Raw genomic sequence first — 18,236 nt, forward strand, 5'->3', positions numbered from 1 at the left:
TATTAAGAATATCTAAAGTTATCATTCACAAATTGGAAATCTAGAGGCAACAACAGAGTGAATTTACCAGAATTGTTATGCTATGTGTACATTTCTTAACTTGTTTATATTTCCCATAATGTCATTCTGTTTTTGTGAAAGATTATGTTTGGTTGCCGCAATATCATTAATCTGGAATAGACTGGAATTGTATTCGTTAAACATTTCGGTGATTCATTTTAATTTCAGATGACTTAAGTGCTCCAATAAGAAAAAACGTATAATTGTAGGTGTTCATTTCTGATCTTTTTCCAATAGATAGTTAACATCATATCTGTGTAATTGATATTGGACTCGAGGGTAAGTGGGCTGCAATTATCAACATATGCTTTACAGTAATTCTCCAGGGTAGTATGTAATAAAACTGGTTACTTATCTATGTAAATCAGCTCTAATTATAGGTTGTCAGTAGATAATGAGAATGCTTTTGCATTCTTACATTAGTGATATGAAGCTAAAGCTGATTCTTCACTAAAGAAGTTGTTCACGTTTTACATGGAATTATTTAATACAGTTCAGTTGTGATTAAAATCGGGCAGCAATTCACGTGGAATGTCCAGGCTGATTATCATGGTTACTGTAGTTACCTTTATTAAATGTCAGCGGTCACTTTTTGACGAAGGCGTCAGAATTATTGACACCGTTTGCAGATGCTTGAATTTTTAAACACTTTCAAATGACTTATCATGTGCTTATATTAAGACTCACGCCCTAAAGCGAAACGTAATGGCGGGTGTTTCGCCGTACGTAAATGATGCTGGAGTGTGAAGTAGAACACTTGCCCCTTTATCCGAGTTTAATAAAATTAATACAGATTAATGCATAGGGTCTTACTCTCAGCCTCCTTTGTGTCGTAATGGAATTATAAGCGCCTGAAAACAATATTGTACATTGAGGTTCGCAGCACAACGGATGACGATGTTAGTCTTCTGGGTTGTAGAGCCTTGTAAGAAGATACTATCTTTCAGGAGAAACATGCAGCCTCCGTCTTCATCTTTTAGGTAGAAAACAGTGTTGGTGTCTACCTGCAAGTACACAAGGTGTCGGAACCCAGAAGAGGAACATGGACACGTATTTTACATTGGAACTGCATTTCTTCAGTGTCTTGAGAGCAGCTCCGTAGCAAATGTCTCGTGCTGTGAGAATGCACAGAAAACACGTCATCTGCGCATGTGAATCACACTTCGTTTTGCCCTGAGCAGAACATGGTTGAGCACCTGCTGTGTTTGCTATGAGTCTGGAGACATTGGAACTAACGACATGAAATTGTTTCCACTTCACTTTGCTCAAAAAGAATTCTCTTAAAACCTATATGAAGACCACTAAAACATCAGGTTTTATGCATCCAGAGAGGGCATTCCATGACTAGTCTGTTTGTATGCGGTAGGTTTGTTGCCAAGGACAATAATTTTTTAGCGTTGCAAAAAGGATTTAAGTAAGCCTGTGTTACATTGAAGCGCTAGTTAAAAGAGCGGATGTGGGAAGAGCCTGGGGGTAATTATAGCAGTTATTGTTGGTATCTCTGATGTCAGAGTTGGTGGTAGTGGAAGGGGTGCGTATTTCAAGTCGTATGTTCATAGTGGAATGACCTACAAGGTTGAATATACCAACACCAAGGTCATTTGCTACGTGTTAAGACGCAGGTTAATTCTCGCATATATGAGAGCAGGGTTTGTAAATGGGCAAAACCTTATTTGTGGTCTCATATTACAATTAAAAAAATTCTTTCAGTTTTCTTCATACTATAACCGGCAGATCTGCCTTTTCGCTTCATGTTTATACACTTACTTTTCTATTTGTATGTGTAAGTGACTTCATGGAACAGACTCCATCTTGAGAAGCTAATAATCGTTCAGCTAATGAAAAAGTTCTCCGCCTTTAATGGAACAAGAAGTTTCATTGCCGAGTTCACAACACCCGTCTCTGTTTTGAGCCATGTCAATCCACTGCACAGCCTCCCACCCGAGTTCCGTAAATTCCATCTGCGTCTAGTTATTCCGAGTGATCTCTTCAGGTTTTTAGACCAGTTTTATTTGTATTTATCATCTCGCCTATTTGCGCCACATGTTCTCTCTCAACTTTCTTAATTTGATCATCTTGGTACTATGTGGTGGGTAGAAATTAAGAAGCTCCTCATTATGTGTTTAATTTAGGTTAAAATATTCTCCTCTGCATCTTCTTCTCAAAATCCTTCGATGTGCATTCTTCTGTTAATTCCACAGACCAGGTTTGTCAACCTTACGAAACAACATTTCTCTCGGAATCCTTTCTCTCGTGCGGAGAGTTCAGCAGAACATTGTGTGGGACACGCTGAAATAGTCTGAGGACAAAGGCCTTGTCTCTCGGTATTTCAGGGCCTATTTTTATATTTTACACCCAAGGCACTTTCTCCAACACCTTTCAGTGTTTTAACAACTGCGTGCCCAGATGCTTGTGATTAATTTTTTGTCCACTAACGGGTTGCGTCTTGGCGTACGTAAAAAGTGGGAATTATTGAAGCCACGCACTTCGTGTGTGGTTTTCATAGTCTTGCTTTTACGCAACGTCTTCGAAGGCAGAAGCAGGTGTGAGGTTAAGAGGTAGAGGCGACGTATTCCTTCGATGCGTTTATAGCCACGGCGGAGGTGGATGAAAGTAGCTCAGTATCGTGTTGTGTTGAACCTTAAGAGTTGTTCTTGTTACCAAAGATTTCAGAGAATTTTAGTCTCGTCTTAGACGTATTTGTTTTAAAAACTAGAACTCAAATTTTTTATACGGACCACACGCTTTTGAGAGATTCCCATCCAAGTCAATTTCATGGTCAAAGCAGTGGTTGACGTTTGCGCTATCACGTGAGTCATAATTAGGTAACGATTTAAAGAAATAGAACTCTGAAATGAACAAGCTACAGATAGGCCATGAAACACGTCATTTTGGATCGAATTTCAATTTTTTTTTTTACAATTTACATTTTTATAAGTGTTCAACATGGCTGCCGCGATTTTGTGTCAGATTTATAATTTATTTAAACCGGTACCTAATTGTGACTTATTTGTTCATTGGAACTATAATTTTAATTATACAAGGTGAACACGTGATCTGAGCGTTTTCAGATATTGAACAAAAAGTAACCGGAATACAGAAATTAAACTTTACATCTCTGTAAGGAGAAAATCAAAAGAACTTTTGTATCATGAGGAAAAAGTAGCGTTACTTCACTGGAACCGACCACTTGGAGGAGCTGGGTGGAAATGAAGGATTGTATTTATATTAATCTTAAATAAGTGGCCTATGATGAGTGGATTGGATTCATGTGGCACAGATTAGGGGCAATGGCAGGTTTTTGTGAACAAGGTAATAAACCTTTGGGTTTCTTGACCAGCTAGTCAACTACTAGATTCTGTCTTCTACGATTTTAGGTAGTAACTAAAAGTATTCAGCTTTGCTTAAGAGTTCATCAAAACATTTCCCTCAGTTCCACTTCGTACGTAATCCATCATGACGGGGATGGTCATGTTTGCAGAAAATTATTGATGCAATTTGTTTATGTGCCTTGTATGAGGAAGGCATTTATTATGCGTAGCTATTCTTAATAACAAAGTAGAGCATCTGATCTATTCCGTCTACTGAAATTTGTAAACATGAGTTGTGATCGAGAATTATTGAGGTCATGTTGCTGATGTTCAGTATTTGGAATGCACATTACTTTTCCGACACTCCTTACTGGAATTGCGTGTTCGTTCTGAAATAACTCCCATGAATAATGCAAGATTGTGTAGAGTTTGTTCGTCCTGTGTTATTATGTGGACGTTGGAAGTTTTAGCCCACAGAAAAACCGTGTGCCCCGATGTTTCAGAGTGGATATACACGACAGTAGCAGTAATGGTTTAATTTAATTCCCTGGTCCAAAAATTACGACCGAAGTTTATTTGTTACACTACAGCTTACATTTAATTGTAATTTATCACAGGTATTGCGTTCATGTGTATATTGTGTAACATTTTTAAAACAGTATTTGTGACAACTTTCCGAAAATTGTTTTTCCTATGTTCTCGATTGTATTAAAGGGTGCAAAATTCACGAAAATATCTTTGCCATTATACTTCTACTCATAATAATGATGGTGATAACAGTACAGTATCTAGTTAATGATAACCAATAACCTGAAGACGAAATCAGAGTCGATTTCAAATATACCCCAGACAACGGACAGAGTCCAAAGTAATGTTCCTATAATTAATCAATGAACCGTTGCCATCACGACAATTTACTGCATCATTCTTTTTTGAACCGAAGGTGTTTCACTTGTGCGGTGCTACTTCTGTCATTATTGCAGTTTGTTTTTTGAGTTAAGGTCAGTGGCACCTTTAACTGTTATAGGTGCATGGTTTCAAGTTCGTCACACTAGTCTCCACCTGTTGCGTGTTATTTGATCAGCTTTATTGTGAGGCAAACAGGCAAAGGGACGAACAGAACTTGGCTTGGGCTTGGTAATTCCATTCCGGATGACATGAATGACATCATTTCTCTTCAGAGCATTCCTTTAAGTTTCGTTTTTTTTTCTCTAACTGCTTCACGTTTCGTTTCTAGATTAAAGGGGTAGGGTTAAACGTTTTATTTTGTGGCCTGCAGTTCGCCGGACGCTGTGATCAAATTACACTAAGTAGTAATCTGGTTGAAAATAAAACTTCTTCTGAATACCATCGTATCGTTATTTCTTATTAACGTTTTCATGGGCAAAATTAATTGTTATTCCACAATGGACGCTGTTGGTATTCGTGCTTACAAGGCAAATAAGAGAATTTTGTGCTTTCAGCGTTGGCAGTGCTCTGGGACAGTCCTTCAGCCAGGAACGCCAAATGACATGCGTGTTTTCGGACATTTTTGACAAAAAACATTGTCTCTTTTGAAGACACATTTTCGACGCAAGGTGTTTAGATAATTATATGCATTTTTTTAGTTTCATTATCATATTTTTATTGTTTACTGTACTATTTATATAATCTTCTTGTGCTAACTGTAATTGGTTCTTGTAGCTGTAGAGTCAGCAGGTTAAAGCAAAGAATGAATTTAATTCTTTGCTACCGCTCTCGAGCTTTTACTCTTGTATTAGCAGTGGCTGAAATAATGCGTGCCACACTCTCTCTTCCCCGCACTGACATAAAACTTATCATTTTCATGATTTCAAGTACATAGATACATAGACTACATAATGCAATGATATTGACCAATTAGTGCTTCCGGTACAGTTCTTTTAAACATAAATGCAAAAAATTTGTTCATCTCGAGTAAATAAAACGTTTGCGCTCCTTAGTGTTGGCAGATCATACATTGACAGTTTTCTAGAGCAGTGTCATTGTGGTTGATTCAGTTGGGAACGACTGTTTTGGGCATTGTCATTGTCTGAGGCATATTCTATGCATGTGATGTTTGTGGGGTTTGAATATCTTTTTTACTAGGAGATTCCTCGGAACTTCTTCCGTGTTGAGGTGATCCCTTGGAACTTCTTCCACACTTAGGCAGACGAATTTTTCTCCTTACAGGCTTGTTTTGTCTTTATTTTATTTTAATTTATATTTTCTTGTGTTTGCTGCTGACGTGGAATCCCAAAGTCTGATTTGCATGCTTTATGACGTCCAATTCCCCGAAGGTGGGAACGGATCCAATCTTCGAACAAAAAAAATTATTTTAACTACATCTGTGATATTGGCCAGTGTCCACCATAATTGTGTTTGCAATAATTTACATTGATATTGTATTTTAAAATATCGCATATCGAGAGTGGAATACATCGGCTTTCGGTCCGATGGAAATGTACCCTGTTACACGAGCAAAGTTCCGGCTGTGGACGGAACTCATGTTTTCCTTTAAACCTTTGAATATAGATGGCGAGTGTGTAATCATTTGGATCATGAAATTTGTCGAAATAATTTAAGTTTAATTCCAACCTCAAAGAAAACATAAAGGTTCTCCATTATGAAAATTATTTGATTAATGATGCTTAAGGAAATAATCGACGTTTATGCTGAGAATCATGCAAAATCCATAAATACACTCTGTGGGCAAAATATAGAATTTTTAAATGTTAAACCACGTAGTTCGCATGGTTACCGCCGTATTTCATTGGTCTGATTTGTCAAAATAACTGAAATGTTTCATGTCAGTTACTAAAATATCGTGACGATGATTTTATTCATAACCACTAATCCATACACACACACACATCATGCCTTCCAAATGAAGTATAAAGGAAAATCTTACTTGAACGTGGGATATTTGTATGGACTTCCAATGTATTAGTACTGTCATGATTGTGGACGTTTCTCTTAATGTTTGTCTGGAAACATTTCATAAGAATCAAATATTCTACGTCATAAGATATGAGCCTGCTCAAAATTACCCGAACTAATCGGAAAAGAACGTGTAATAAGAACACTTAGGTCTGTGTGAGGTCTGAGATCTTCGCGGTGACAAAAATGTCGACAGTGGTCTTCTTTGCTGTGACTCTGCAAAGTCTTGTAGGTGGTTACCAGTTTTATGAAGGAGGCTATTGGCTACATCTTCAGGGCAGACGTGTCCTTGAGAATGGAAGCAGTATGTTCCTTCGGAACTACCAAGTTCCAGCGTGACAACCCAGAGGACACAACAGAAAACTTAAAAGCAAGCCTAGCGGGAAGAGAATTTTTTGAAACACCTGACGAATGAGACCGTAATAGACCACACGCCTTAATAACTGACAGGATGATGATGATTATCATGCCCCTGTGAAGATAATCTGTAATGTGAGACCCACTAAATGCATTGCCTGCAACCAGGAACATTTGGTAGCTTGAGACTGTAAGCGCCACCAATGCAGTTTTCTCATTATTGAAGGCTGAATAATTTATCCTTCAATGTGATCATCATCTTCAAGTGTTTTGCGTCAGCATCCTTTCCTTTCCCCATTGGAATCCTTCTTTTTCATCGGGCGGTAGACTTCCGTATTCCTTCTTTAGTTTAAAATTACCTTTAGAATTCTGTTGTCTGTAATCCAATATGTCTGCAATATAATAGGGTACGGAAGCCATACAGATTCAACATTGTGAGCTATATTTATTCCATGCGCGTAGATACCAAAGATAAACACGTTTAAGATATACTTCACCCCGTTGGGGTTTATTTAACGACGCTTATATTATATAGCCTCGACTGATAGGATGAATAATGAATAAGAAAGGATATGGAAGCAAGCAGTTGTGGCGTTTTTTATGGTACTGTCCCGGAATTTGCTTGGGGGGACTGAGGAAAATGACGAAAAATCTCAGGAAACCGGTGTCTGATACGAGATTTTAATTCGGGACGCGGCCGAACACGAAATAGGAGTGATAATCACTCGGCCTTGTCGTTTGGTTTACATTACGGTGTTATTGTCTTGGAAATGGAGCTTTGACGGGAAGAACGAAGCTATCAGTAACCATTGTAGGCCTATCAAATATCCCCCCCCCCCCCCCCCCCGTCAATATAATGTCACAGAGTCAGAGTGATTAAGAAACGCTTTAAGTGTTCCCTTGTATGTCCAGGAAACAACGCAAGATTTCTTTCAAGTGGATTCTGTGGGTGAATATTCGCCTACACCAGGGGTGGGGAATCTGTGGCCTTCTAGGTCCTTAAGTGCGGCCTTTTGACTGAATCCAAGTTTTACAGAACAAATCCTTTTATTTTTATTAATACATCTTTCAAGACGCCCTTAAGGTCACAAATGACGGATACCCATCTGGAGGATCAGCTGAAACTGCGGACATCCATGCTGCAACCAAATATTCAAATGCTTTCTAACAAAAAGCAGACACAACAAAGTCATTAAAAATTAGCTAACTTTAAAATTAACAAATAGTTTTCATTTTTTGAAATTATTAAGTACATAGTAGTTAGATTTCTACAAAATAATGTACATTTTTAAGTATATCTAATTGAAGTTTCTTGAATGCGGCCTTATTTGATTACAGCTAAATTAATGCGGACTTCCAACATGAAAAGGTTCCCCACCCCTGGCCTACACGCATTCATAAATCATGTTATTGCATCTGAAGGGTTATGAAAACTTGAAGTGATTCTCAGATTGTTATAGAATAATCAAATTAAAATCTTGATCATCTAGTTAAATCCGCGTTTTGTTAAAATTCTCAGAGTTCTAGCTTGAGTGACTTGTTTGTATTAACAGTTGAGATGATTCCATAGAAGGAGATACAGGTGTTCACATGTTCATAGTTATTAGTACCCATTATCATCACAGCTACATGCTATTATTTGTTATTTGAAATTATCGAGACATTATTTTTTCTTTGATTATAATTATAATATAATTATATGGCAAATCATTGTTTTACATGTACTTAATTATGCGTATTATCTTAATGTATGATATCTTAACTTGTTACTTGAGGAATCTTACATGATCATGCTCTCTGCTTATTCTCCTTTCAAATTTTGAACAAGCCGACTGATTTTCATAATACGAGGTGCGATCGGAAAGTTTCCAGACTGCGCCTATTAAAAGAAAATTAAATTCATCCATCACCCTCGAAGTAATTCCCCTGGGAGTGAACACAATGATCCCAGCGCCGCTGCCAAGCCTGGAAGCATCCCTGGAAATCTTTCTTTGTCAGCCTGTCAAGCACCATCTGCGATTCTGCCTGAATCTCTTCTATCGTCTCAAATCTCCTTCCCTTTAGCTGAATTTTCATCTTTGGGAAGAGGAAGAAGTCACACGGAGCTAAATCCGGCGAATAAGGAGTGTGCGGGATGACGGCCATGGTGTTTGAGGCCAAAAACTGCCGAACTTTGAGGGCGGTGTGCGCTGGCGCGTTGTCATGATGCAGCAGCCAGTTGTGGTTGCGCCACTTTGCCGGCCGCTTCCGTCTCACATCTTCACGCAACCGCCTCAGGACCCCACAGTAAAATTCAGCATTGACCGTCTGACCTGCAGGAAGAAACTCCCTACGGACGATCCCCTCCTGGTCGAAAAAACAGATCAGCATTGACTTCACATTGCTATTGACCTGTCTTGCCTTCTTCGGTCGTGGTGACGATGGGCTCTTCCATTGTGAAGATTGCTGCTTCGTTTCCGGATCGTACCCGTAAACCCAGCTTTCATCACCTGTGATAACCTTAGAAAGGAAGTTGGGGTCGGTTCTTGCAAGATCTTTGATCTCCTGACAAACGAGAAGTCGATTCTGCTTCTGGTCCTCAGACAGGAGCCTTGGCACAAACTTGGCTGCGATGCGTCGCATGTGGAGTTCTTCCTTTAGAATCAGCTAACAGGTCCCATAGCCTATCCCAACAATGTCGCACAAGTCGTTGATGGTACGACGTCGATCTTCGTGAATGGCCTGCCGAATCTTCGTAACATTTTCGGGCGTTGTGCTCGAAGATGGTCGTCCAGAACGCTCGTCATCATCGACAGAGGTTCGGCCATTTTTAAAACGTGAATGCCACACAAAAGTTTGTGCACGACCCATTGCGGACTCCCCAAATGCTTGCTTTAGCATTTCATAGGTTTCCGTAGCCGTTTTGCCGAGTCTTTGGCAAAATTTGATTTGTTCATGAAAATCCGCCATTCCGAAATCGCAGGAGGGTCGGTGTAATGCACTACCAAAAAGCCCGTAACTAAGAAACAAATGCTAATTCGATGATGCCGGCTGGCACACTGATTCACTATGAATGTAGGCCGCAGCCCCTAGCGGCAGAAGCTCGTACTACATCCGGTTCGCCCTCTATTGACACAGTCTTGAAACTTTCCGATCGCACCTCGTATGTCGCGAGGGCGTCAGGCTTCTACCTAGACCTCGTGCATTGTAATCTTCGAGAATGAAGGTTCAATCTACTCGCAAATGTATGTGTGTGTGCATTTCTGATTGAAAGTTTTGAGAGAGTGACTTCGAAAGATGTGACTGTGAACATTTTATTAATCTTATTAAAACTTCTACTATCCGAAAGAAAGTAGAAATGTTCATTGGCAAAAAAAAAAGTACTATTTGACAGAAGGTGCATGTTAGTAAATTCGTGTACGTGATTCATTTATCTGAAATGTCTTTTTTTTGTCTAGCGTAAGATAAACTGTTGGTAAAATTTCATGTCACAATTTCTGTTTATTGATAATAACCAGATATTTATCTGTCCGGTATCTGGGCTTAGTATAGTCTACATATTGAGATAACTCTAATGTTAGGGTATCGGTGATTAATTATTGCAAAATATATATGATGCTTATCTGTTATTTTGGACATTTTAAGTTAATGGTATAAACATCCAGCTTATGTTAATTCATCTTCATTTGACGTTACAACTTCACCTAAAATAATCTTCAAGTTTACTAGAAACAGAACGGTAAAATGAGGAAGTAACAGGGGTCAAGGATGACCATTAATGATATCACAGAGAAATGTGTGAAATAAGTCAGAGAATAGTGGTTTAAATCGAGAGGAATGACCGGTTGGAGAAGCGCGTGGAACGTGTTCTACTCCATGCCTCCCTCGATTTTGTCTGAGCTTTATCTTGTACGTGGAGACGTCTCTTGGAAGGTCGTTTTTGTTCATCAGCGCATTTCGGGAAGCGTTCGTAATGTCACGCCAAGGAGAGAGCGAGAGAGGCGTGACAAGGGTGGAAGAGAGAACAAAAACTTTATGTCCTGTTTATTCCGTCTTGTTTTGGTGGGAGAAGGAAGGTGTGATTTAATTCCTCGAAGCAGTGTTCGCCAGCAGAAAAGAGCTGATGAGTTGGTTACATCTCGAAGGAATTTATTTTACGTCCCACCTAGAAAAATGTTCGGGGGGGGGGGGGGGGGTTACACACCAGATCTGTCGATCATAGCATCATTTGTACCTTTTTTTAGGCGTTTGTTACGATCTGTTGAAATTTAATTTAGGAAAGTGCATTGAGAGTAATTTCTAATCCTCGATCCAGTTACTTATCGTTTATGTCGAAACTTAAAATTTACAAACAAATATTTTTCAGTCGTGTTTACTTCGTCTTTTGTGTGCGGATATTATTTTAAAAGCAACGGGCAAAGTGCCAGTGTGTTTGCCCTGATATTACTGCAGAAGTCTCGTATGTAGTTTGTAAATGTGGCAGTTTGTAACTAGGATAAATAATGTTCTACTCATCATCGTCAACACCAGTGAGTAAGCTGGTAATCTGACCGGTTAATAGAATTAAAATTGATCCTTTTACGTCTTTTTGTAATCCCTGCCTTGTTTACGCTTGGATTTATGTTTGTAGAGGATTTTCGGAAGTAGTTTTGTGGTATTTGTCTCAAACCTTCAATATGATTTCATAACGAAAATAAGTTTAATGACGCTGATAATTAATACACGACAGTGTAATTCCTGGTTCTAGAATTATCAAGTTCTAATCTGTAATACTGCTTAACTTTAAAGTACCGTTTTCACATTGAAATTACCTTCTGTTTTCAGAAGTATAAGACGGCAAAATTTTTAAAAAAGTATTTCGAAGTTTATCTTTGTTCAAATTAAAGTGGGATTGTGTAATTTGTGTCGAGTTCAGAGTATAGGTAAGAAAACAGTGTGGTTAGAACACGGAAGTAGATAAAAATGATTTGCATAATATTTGTATATCACAACGAATATTACAATTTTAATTTCTTTAGACACCTTGTAGTAGATTAGCGCATTTATTTACCATAATCGTTACGGTCTTAATTGATTTGATGCAAGGATGGTGCCAGAACAATAAATTTAGCATTTAAAATAATAATATCGTCGTCACTAACTTTAGAAATCAATACCAGTGACCTGTTCCGTCAACATTAAAATCAATTTGTTAATTCTACGTTCTTATTGGCCATCTAAGGATTACTCTTCCCTTGTGGACCGCAATTCGAACCCCTCATTGTGATATGAATTTTGTCGATCATTCGACTACGTTACCACAGTTTGTTTAATTTGTAATTCTATGTTTAATGACATTAATCCGCATTTCCTCCGTGATCTTCTCTCTGTCAGTCTGAGAGTGTAACTCTGGAAAGGTATTTTAAGAACTTAAATCTTCTTCCTCTAATTTTATGCTGTTATCCAGACTGGTTTTTAACTTAGTGTGCAAAATTTAGATTGGCTTGTCAACTGTACTTTCCATTAGAAGCATATGTGAAAACTAGAATAAATTTATTTCGTACTTGATACGAAGTTTTTTGATGAATAGAGACAACAAATTGAAAAACAAAACAAGTAAGAAACATGTCACCCCCATCTTCGTGATACAATTAGCATACGTCTGTAAAATGGCGTCATAACCCAGCCGTGAAAACTTGAACTCTCATATAAGCTACTTAGTACCATACCCGTTGATTTCATCAGGTTTAGTGCGATAACTGCGATTAAATATGCTTACATGTTAGAATCATCTGCTGGACGAGTGATGTGTTTTTACTGTACAAACTCAAGTACCTTGTTCACTTGTTAATAATTGCTGTCTGCGAGTGAAGAGTACATACCGCTCAAATAATTTAGTTATTTATTTAACGGCAGTGTGCATACGAACTAGTCATATGGTCTTCGTGTTTTAAGCTTTCCTGCAATGACATGCCTCTCGACACTTGATGCAACAGCTGTTCTTTGAGAGACAGATGATCTTATGTACACTTGCTTGCAGAGTCAGGTAATGTGACGAAGAAGTTTGCCAACTTTCGATTGTAATGCCATTAAAATCTGCGTCCTGTATGCGTCTAGATGAACTGAAGAAAAGTACGGAAATTTTCAGAGGACGCACTCTTTCCCGCCAGAGATAAGATGAAGTGGTTTGCCTGATACACGCAAATCTCGTTACTTAGACATAGCCATCGCCGCTTTACATTCAGAGTTATTGACAGCGTCGTTAAATGAACAAATGTCATATCAGAGTCTCCTGAAATACACTTGGTAACTCGCTTAATGACGACTGATTGTGTGAAGTTCATTTTTAGTTTCTGCTTATATGTATTAAAATTAAGTGGAATAAAATGCCACATTTGTTGCTGAAATTGATTTATTATAATATAAACTTTAGGTATGTTCCTTGTAAAGGATAAGAATATGTTTGAAACAAGTTGTGAATGGATTTTAAGTGGATATGGTGGCCATCTCTAAATTGTATGCTTTAAGGTCACTGCACGAACAGCGGAGCCCAGGCGAGTGAAAATAGCTCATAACTCGCATCGTAGCCTTGCGTGTGTCTCGGCCGTACTGTAACGGGGGTGAAGTCCTTCTGTGGCCTTGAGACAAGCAATTTGGTGACGGCCATTGCAGTAGAATTTAGTTGTTACTGTAATACTTGCAGCGTGAACCGATGATTTTGGTCTGAACTTAGTGAAGTGTGCGAAGACATATGAAGAGATAGGTTGCAGTGGTAATCCCTTGTGGTAAGGGTGTCCATCGTCGGATTTGAAGTTCTCACGGCGGCATGTATGAAGATGACTGTCCTCTGGGATATTGCGCCTTGTAGTCTGGTAGATATTGGCCGGCGTTCGAGAGGTCTTTGCTGCATGCGATTACCTTGCGAGGCAGTAAGCACATCTGTAACGTCGGCGAATATCGCTATCAGACAAGGCGCAACGTCCCAGAACAGCCATATTCAGGATGTTGAACCTTCGCTTTCCATTGTAACAAATACCTTTGAAGGACGAGTCTGTTTTTGAAGAGATGTGATAGCTCAGTCGATACAGTGACTAGGCTACAGGCTGATTTCCCGACAAGGAGGATTTTTCTCTTCGCCACAACGTCTGCCCCACTCTGCACCCTCTTCTCCACTGGGTTGTTTAAGCAAATCACTGACCTCCATGTTGTGCTTAAGAATTCATCGAGCTATACCGCCATTCCTTCGTACGTATGCATGGCATGGTACTTAGTTCAGCACCGCGGACAAATTTACCTTTGGTTGTTATAGAAAGACGATGATCGATAGAAAAACAGGCGTATTCTGCCCTAGAAAGGCATTTTAAAGTGCAAATCAAATAAAAATTATTAGTAACGCAATTTTCTTGGACCTTGACGAATATATATTTTTTTATCTTTGAAGATTCGATCTGCTTCCGCCTTAAATCTTCTGGCTATTTGTGGACTGGTGAGCTTTTGCCGCGATGGGCAGATAATTTATTATGTAATCCAACTAGCCGGTCCAGTGAATGTAATATGTCTGTATCTGCGCGTGGGTTGTAGAACTCGTACCTTGACAGGTTCCACTAGTCAGTCACAGGAAGTTAAGATAAAATTGCAATTCAGGTTTTGTTAAGTAATGTTTTATTAAATGCGCATTGCTTTCGTAAGAAACTGTTTTATTTTCTCAGCCTTAATATATACAAAAATCAATTTCATAAGCATGTGTATAAAAGAAATGCAGTGATTATGTTTATTTTATTTTATTAGTGGTTACAGTGTAAAACACTAAAATTAATACCAGATAATAATCTTATGACTTAATTGCCATACATCCATCTTAACACAAGCTCTAGTTATATACTTAGGGTACTGTATAAACAAGACCTTTTCCATTTTCAGTTTCGGTTGAACTTGTGGGATTTTAAAACAACTTACAGGGAGTTCATTTCGTGATCACACTCTTGATTTTTATGTGAAAGTACTATAAACGTGCAGTATATTTGATGTAGATTCTAACAAACGTGTGTAGCAAATATCGACGCGTGATGCGTGTGTGCAGTGAACACGAAATACTAAAATTTTCCCAATGTAAGTTGCCTTAAAACTCCCACCTCGGAGGCGAGAACAAGCAAAAATAACAATAAAAACGTGAGGTCACTTAACCTTAAATAAGACAGTCATTCTTGTATAGAAACGGACATACATTCACTCATTATACATACACACCGGTCGTCCTCGTCTCCTCAGCTGTTTGTCGACGTATTAGTATGTTGTTCCCCTTCGGCTGATTACCCTTTCAGGTATAGATATAAAACTATAAGCATATACGTATTGATCACTAATTAAAATTTTAAATTAGCACAGTGTTTTTCAAACATCATTTATTACTTTTGAAGAGGAAGCTTATATGATACTATTTCAATAGTATCTGTTTAAAAAACACATTTATAACAGCTAGCATCGCTGTAGGAAAATGCAGTTTTAATTAACTCTTACAGTACGTGATGCATCGCTGTGAGGTTTTTGCAGGTGGGTTCTTTGTCGTTGAAGTGTTGTACATAAAACTACGTAATATCGATTACTAAAAGTAAAAATGATAAATGGCATCAGCAGTATCAATAAAGTTATCATTAGCTACTGAACTCAACCTCGAAAACAGTTTTGTAAAGGTAAGAAATCCTTTACAATTGCTGTTCTCGACACTGAATTCTTATTTCCTAGCGAATAATTACGAGGGAAGTTCTGCGTTCATATGTTAGCACCGTTGAATCCTATACCAACCTTCACCATGACCCCGATATGCCTTTTAAATTCTGCAGTTCTGTGGCATGAATGGCTTGTCCCATTTCTTATTTACAGAAAGTGTTTTTATAACAACTTCACAGTGGTCATACTGTCATGAATGCTTTTCTTACATTGCAGCATTTCTTTCTGATAGCAGAAATTGATTTCTGCAAGCAAGTAAAAGAACTTTGCTCGTTTGTCTTAAGTTCTTGCCCTTCTATCCCTCTGTGACGAATTGGTTAAGGGAAACGAGACATTCTCATTTTTCACAGATAAAACTGAACGTATTACAAGACTCGTTGCATTTCCTAGACTGTTGCTACAATTTTGTAATGTGCGTAGTTAAAATGACACGGAGACTCCAGGAACATATGCACTTTTTTCATACATATATCATATTCATAAGATTTATTTAGTTCGTGGAGATTTCAATGCTGTTGACTGTAGTTATGATGATCGTACCGATCAATGGTGTACACTTTTAGACTCAGATATTGATGCAAGGCGTTATATTCGAGAACTTAAAGACAGAGACATCTTGTGTGTGGATAATGGATGTCTCATGTATAATACGATTTGAAATCAGTATACCATTTTTGGCGAAACTTGCCAGAATTATACTATTCATTGTGATAGGGGAAGTGCTTGGACTCGAAACAGATATGTTCTTATGTAGCAGCTTCTCTGTGTAAATCTTAAGATTTAACAGAAATGATAGAAATTTTGTGGTCATGCCCATGTTATTGATATTGGAACAGTTGGCATGACATTTTCTTGGTGTTGCTTTGTTTCCGGTGTCAAATTTAATAAGTAATTTCAGAATTTTGGCTAAATTCAGTCAATAAGTTGAACATTGTCAAATCTTGAGTTGAAAATTTTTAACTTAGAGTCAAGCGTTATCGTACTTTTTTTAGTTAAAATTTGGCATTAAAGCAGATGACTACCGTATTTGCTTTGTTGACAAGTCCTCAGAAGCGCCTGGCGTACCCTGTGTCGTAAAGCTTGCAGAGACTATCTGTACGGGCCACGTTGAGTCCAGGAACACTTACACTCACAGACATAGCATCCTGGTGGTGCTTCATGATCTTTCTTCTGCGCTGCCATACGAAGGTCCACACCGCAATCACAGCTAGTTGTGCCACCAGGAAGACGGTTACAGCCACAATGATACCCGCTACGTTGATACAGAATCCTCCAGACGTCGTATCACTAATGAAGATGGCACTGTTATCGCTTGTAGACGTGGTCACGTTGGACTTCCTTGCTGCCGACTGATCGAAACCGAATTTGTCGGTGATGTGGATGGATTGTACAAGTAACATATCTTCACGAGCTTTGGCTGTGTGACTGCTGGTTGAACGGCGTCTACGGCGACCGAATGATTGTACGGATCGAAGTTCGCCGGATGAATCTTCTTGATCACACTGCACCGGTTCACATGTGGGCATGCAGGGTGTAACGAGGGCGCGGAATTGTACCACTTCTGATGAAGGGAACTTGAAAGCGTCGAAGTGTGATAATAATACCTGAAACGGAAGTTTAAAATTTGTTTAGAACAGTGAGTTGATTGCAGCACGGAGAGGACTGCTGGACATCCCCTTTTCTGAGTTCTGCGTTTTGTTAATCACTGCTTCGGTCTGTTACAGCTTTGAACTCATGGGACCTGGTGACAGTCCGCAATGACATGATGCTAACATGAACTGTAATTAAAACTGACCAGTTAGTTAAGATATATTAATATGGATACACACGGACGCTCACACACGTAATATTCACTTTGGCTTACTGATATGTTTACTTTCTTCACGAGCAACATAAAATCAGGCAAACGGTTACCGATGTCGGCCTATACAATAATTTAAAATGACACTGTTCAAGAAAATTCTGGTGTATGAACGGCTCTACAAAACTGTCCCCTCTCAAATGATTTATTCTGTTTATGTTGTAAATGATGATTTTAGAGCAAATTAATTTTGATAAGATTCTGCTTGAATTTCTTTTTACCTGCAATGAATTCAAAGCCTTAGATTGTGATTTTGAATATCTTTGTTACCAGTGCGTTCTTCTGTATCACCACACTGTTTTAATGTGTGTATAAAGTATTTTCTTCAGCTACAAAGAATTTACTGCCTGACAAGTAGTTCTTGCGTTCTCTAGGTGTTCATTTTTATGTGTTACAGTATTGTATGGACATTTGAAGCGGTTAATTTTCTGAAACGTTTTCCTTGGGTTATGTATTTCGATCTTTTTCTGGCTTATGGGTTTTTGTGTCTTGGTATTTTCTTGCAGCTTATATGATTTCGCAACACCGTTTAGTCATTGTAGCATGTGAACTGACAGTAATATGTTAGACGAGTCTGTGTCGTCTTTTCTGTTAATTTCACCGTATTCGTATTGCCCTAACAACACTTATTATGTGCAGTACCCATTAATTGTCTTTTTGTAACATAATTACAGTTCTGAAGTTAGTTAAAATCGTTTCGGAAATCTTTACTTGCGTGCAGGGAGTTAAATATAATTTTTGTTGTAGTTTGCCCTTGGGTGCATTGAACGTATGGTCTGCGCTCTGGCTTAATATGGGTTTTTCATAACCCTCGTTTTTTTGGACCATCTTTTTAACTATTAATTTCCTTTTAATTCTATAATTTAATTCGATGTAGCAGTTAAAGGTGTGTTTGTTTCCGTTTTCTGTGTTCTGGAGCCTGTATTTGCCATTTAAATACAATTTTCTTCGGTTACGATTGTAGACTAAGAAGTGTGTATTCAAATGAAATATGAATTTCTTTTTACAGTTTTCAAAATACCATT

The 18,236-nt window shown here is 38.4% G+C and overlaps 3 protein-coding genes across 5 annotated transcripts in view; 2 read left to right on the forward strand and 1 right to left on the reverse strand.

Annotated features, from left to right (window-relative positions):
• The window catches only part of LOC110827976 (Autophagy-related 16), a 154,058-nt gene that overhangs the window by 16,769 nt on the left and 119,053 nt on the right, over window positions 1-18,236 (forward strand). The gene's annotated exons all lie outside the window — the stretch shown is intronic.
• The window catches only part of LOC147872800 (autophagy-related protein 16-1-like), a 308,552-nt gene that overhangs the window by 791 nt on the left and 289,525 nt on the right, over window positions 1-18,236 (forward strand). The gene's annotated exons all lie outside the window — the stretch shown is intronic.
• The window catches only part of neo (ZP and PAN domain-containing protein neyo), an 84,644-nt gene continuing 80,711 nt past the window's right edge, over window positions 14,304-18,236 (reverse strand). Inside the window, exon 6 of the mRNA XM_087355470.1 lies at window positions 14,304-16,954. Within this exon, the coding sequence (XP_087211596.1) occupies window positions 16,397-16,954 (558 nt within the window). The 3' untranslated portion in view covers window positions 14,304-16,396. The remainder of the gene's footprint in view (window positions 16,955-18,236) is intronic.

This window comes from Zootermopsis nevadensis, unplaced genomic scaffold, assembly GCF_977971745.1.
Source record: "Zootermopsis nevadensis isolate Lab colony 2312 unplaced genomic scaffold, Znev_1.0 Znev_ptg000024l, whole genome shotgun sequence".
Lineage (NCBI taxonomy): Eukaryota > Metazoa > Arthropoda > Insecta > Blattodea > Termopsidae > Zootermopsis > Zootermopsis nevadensis.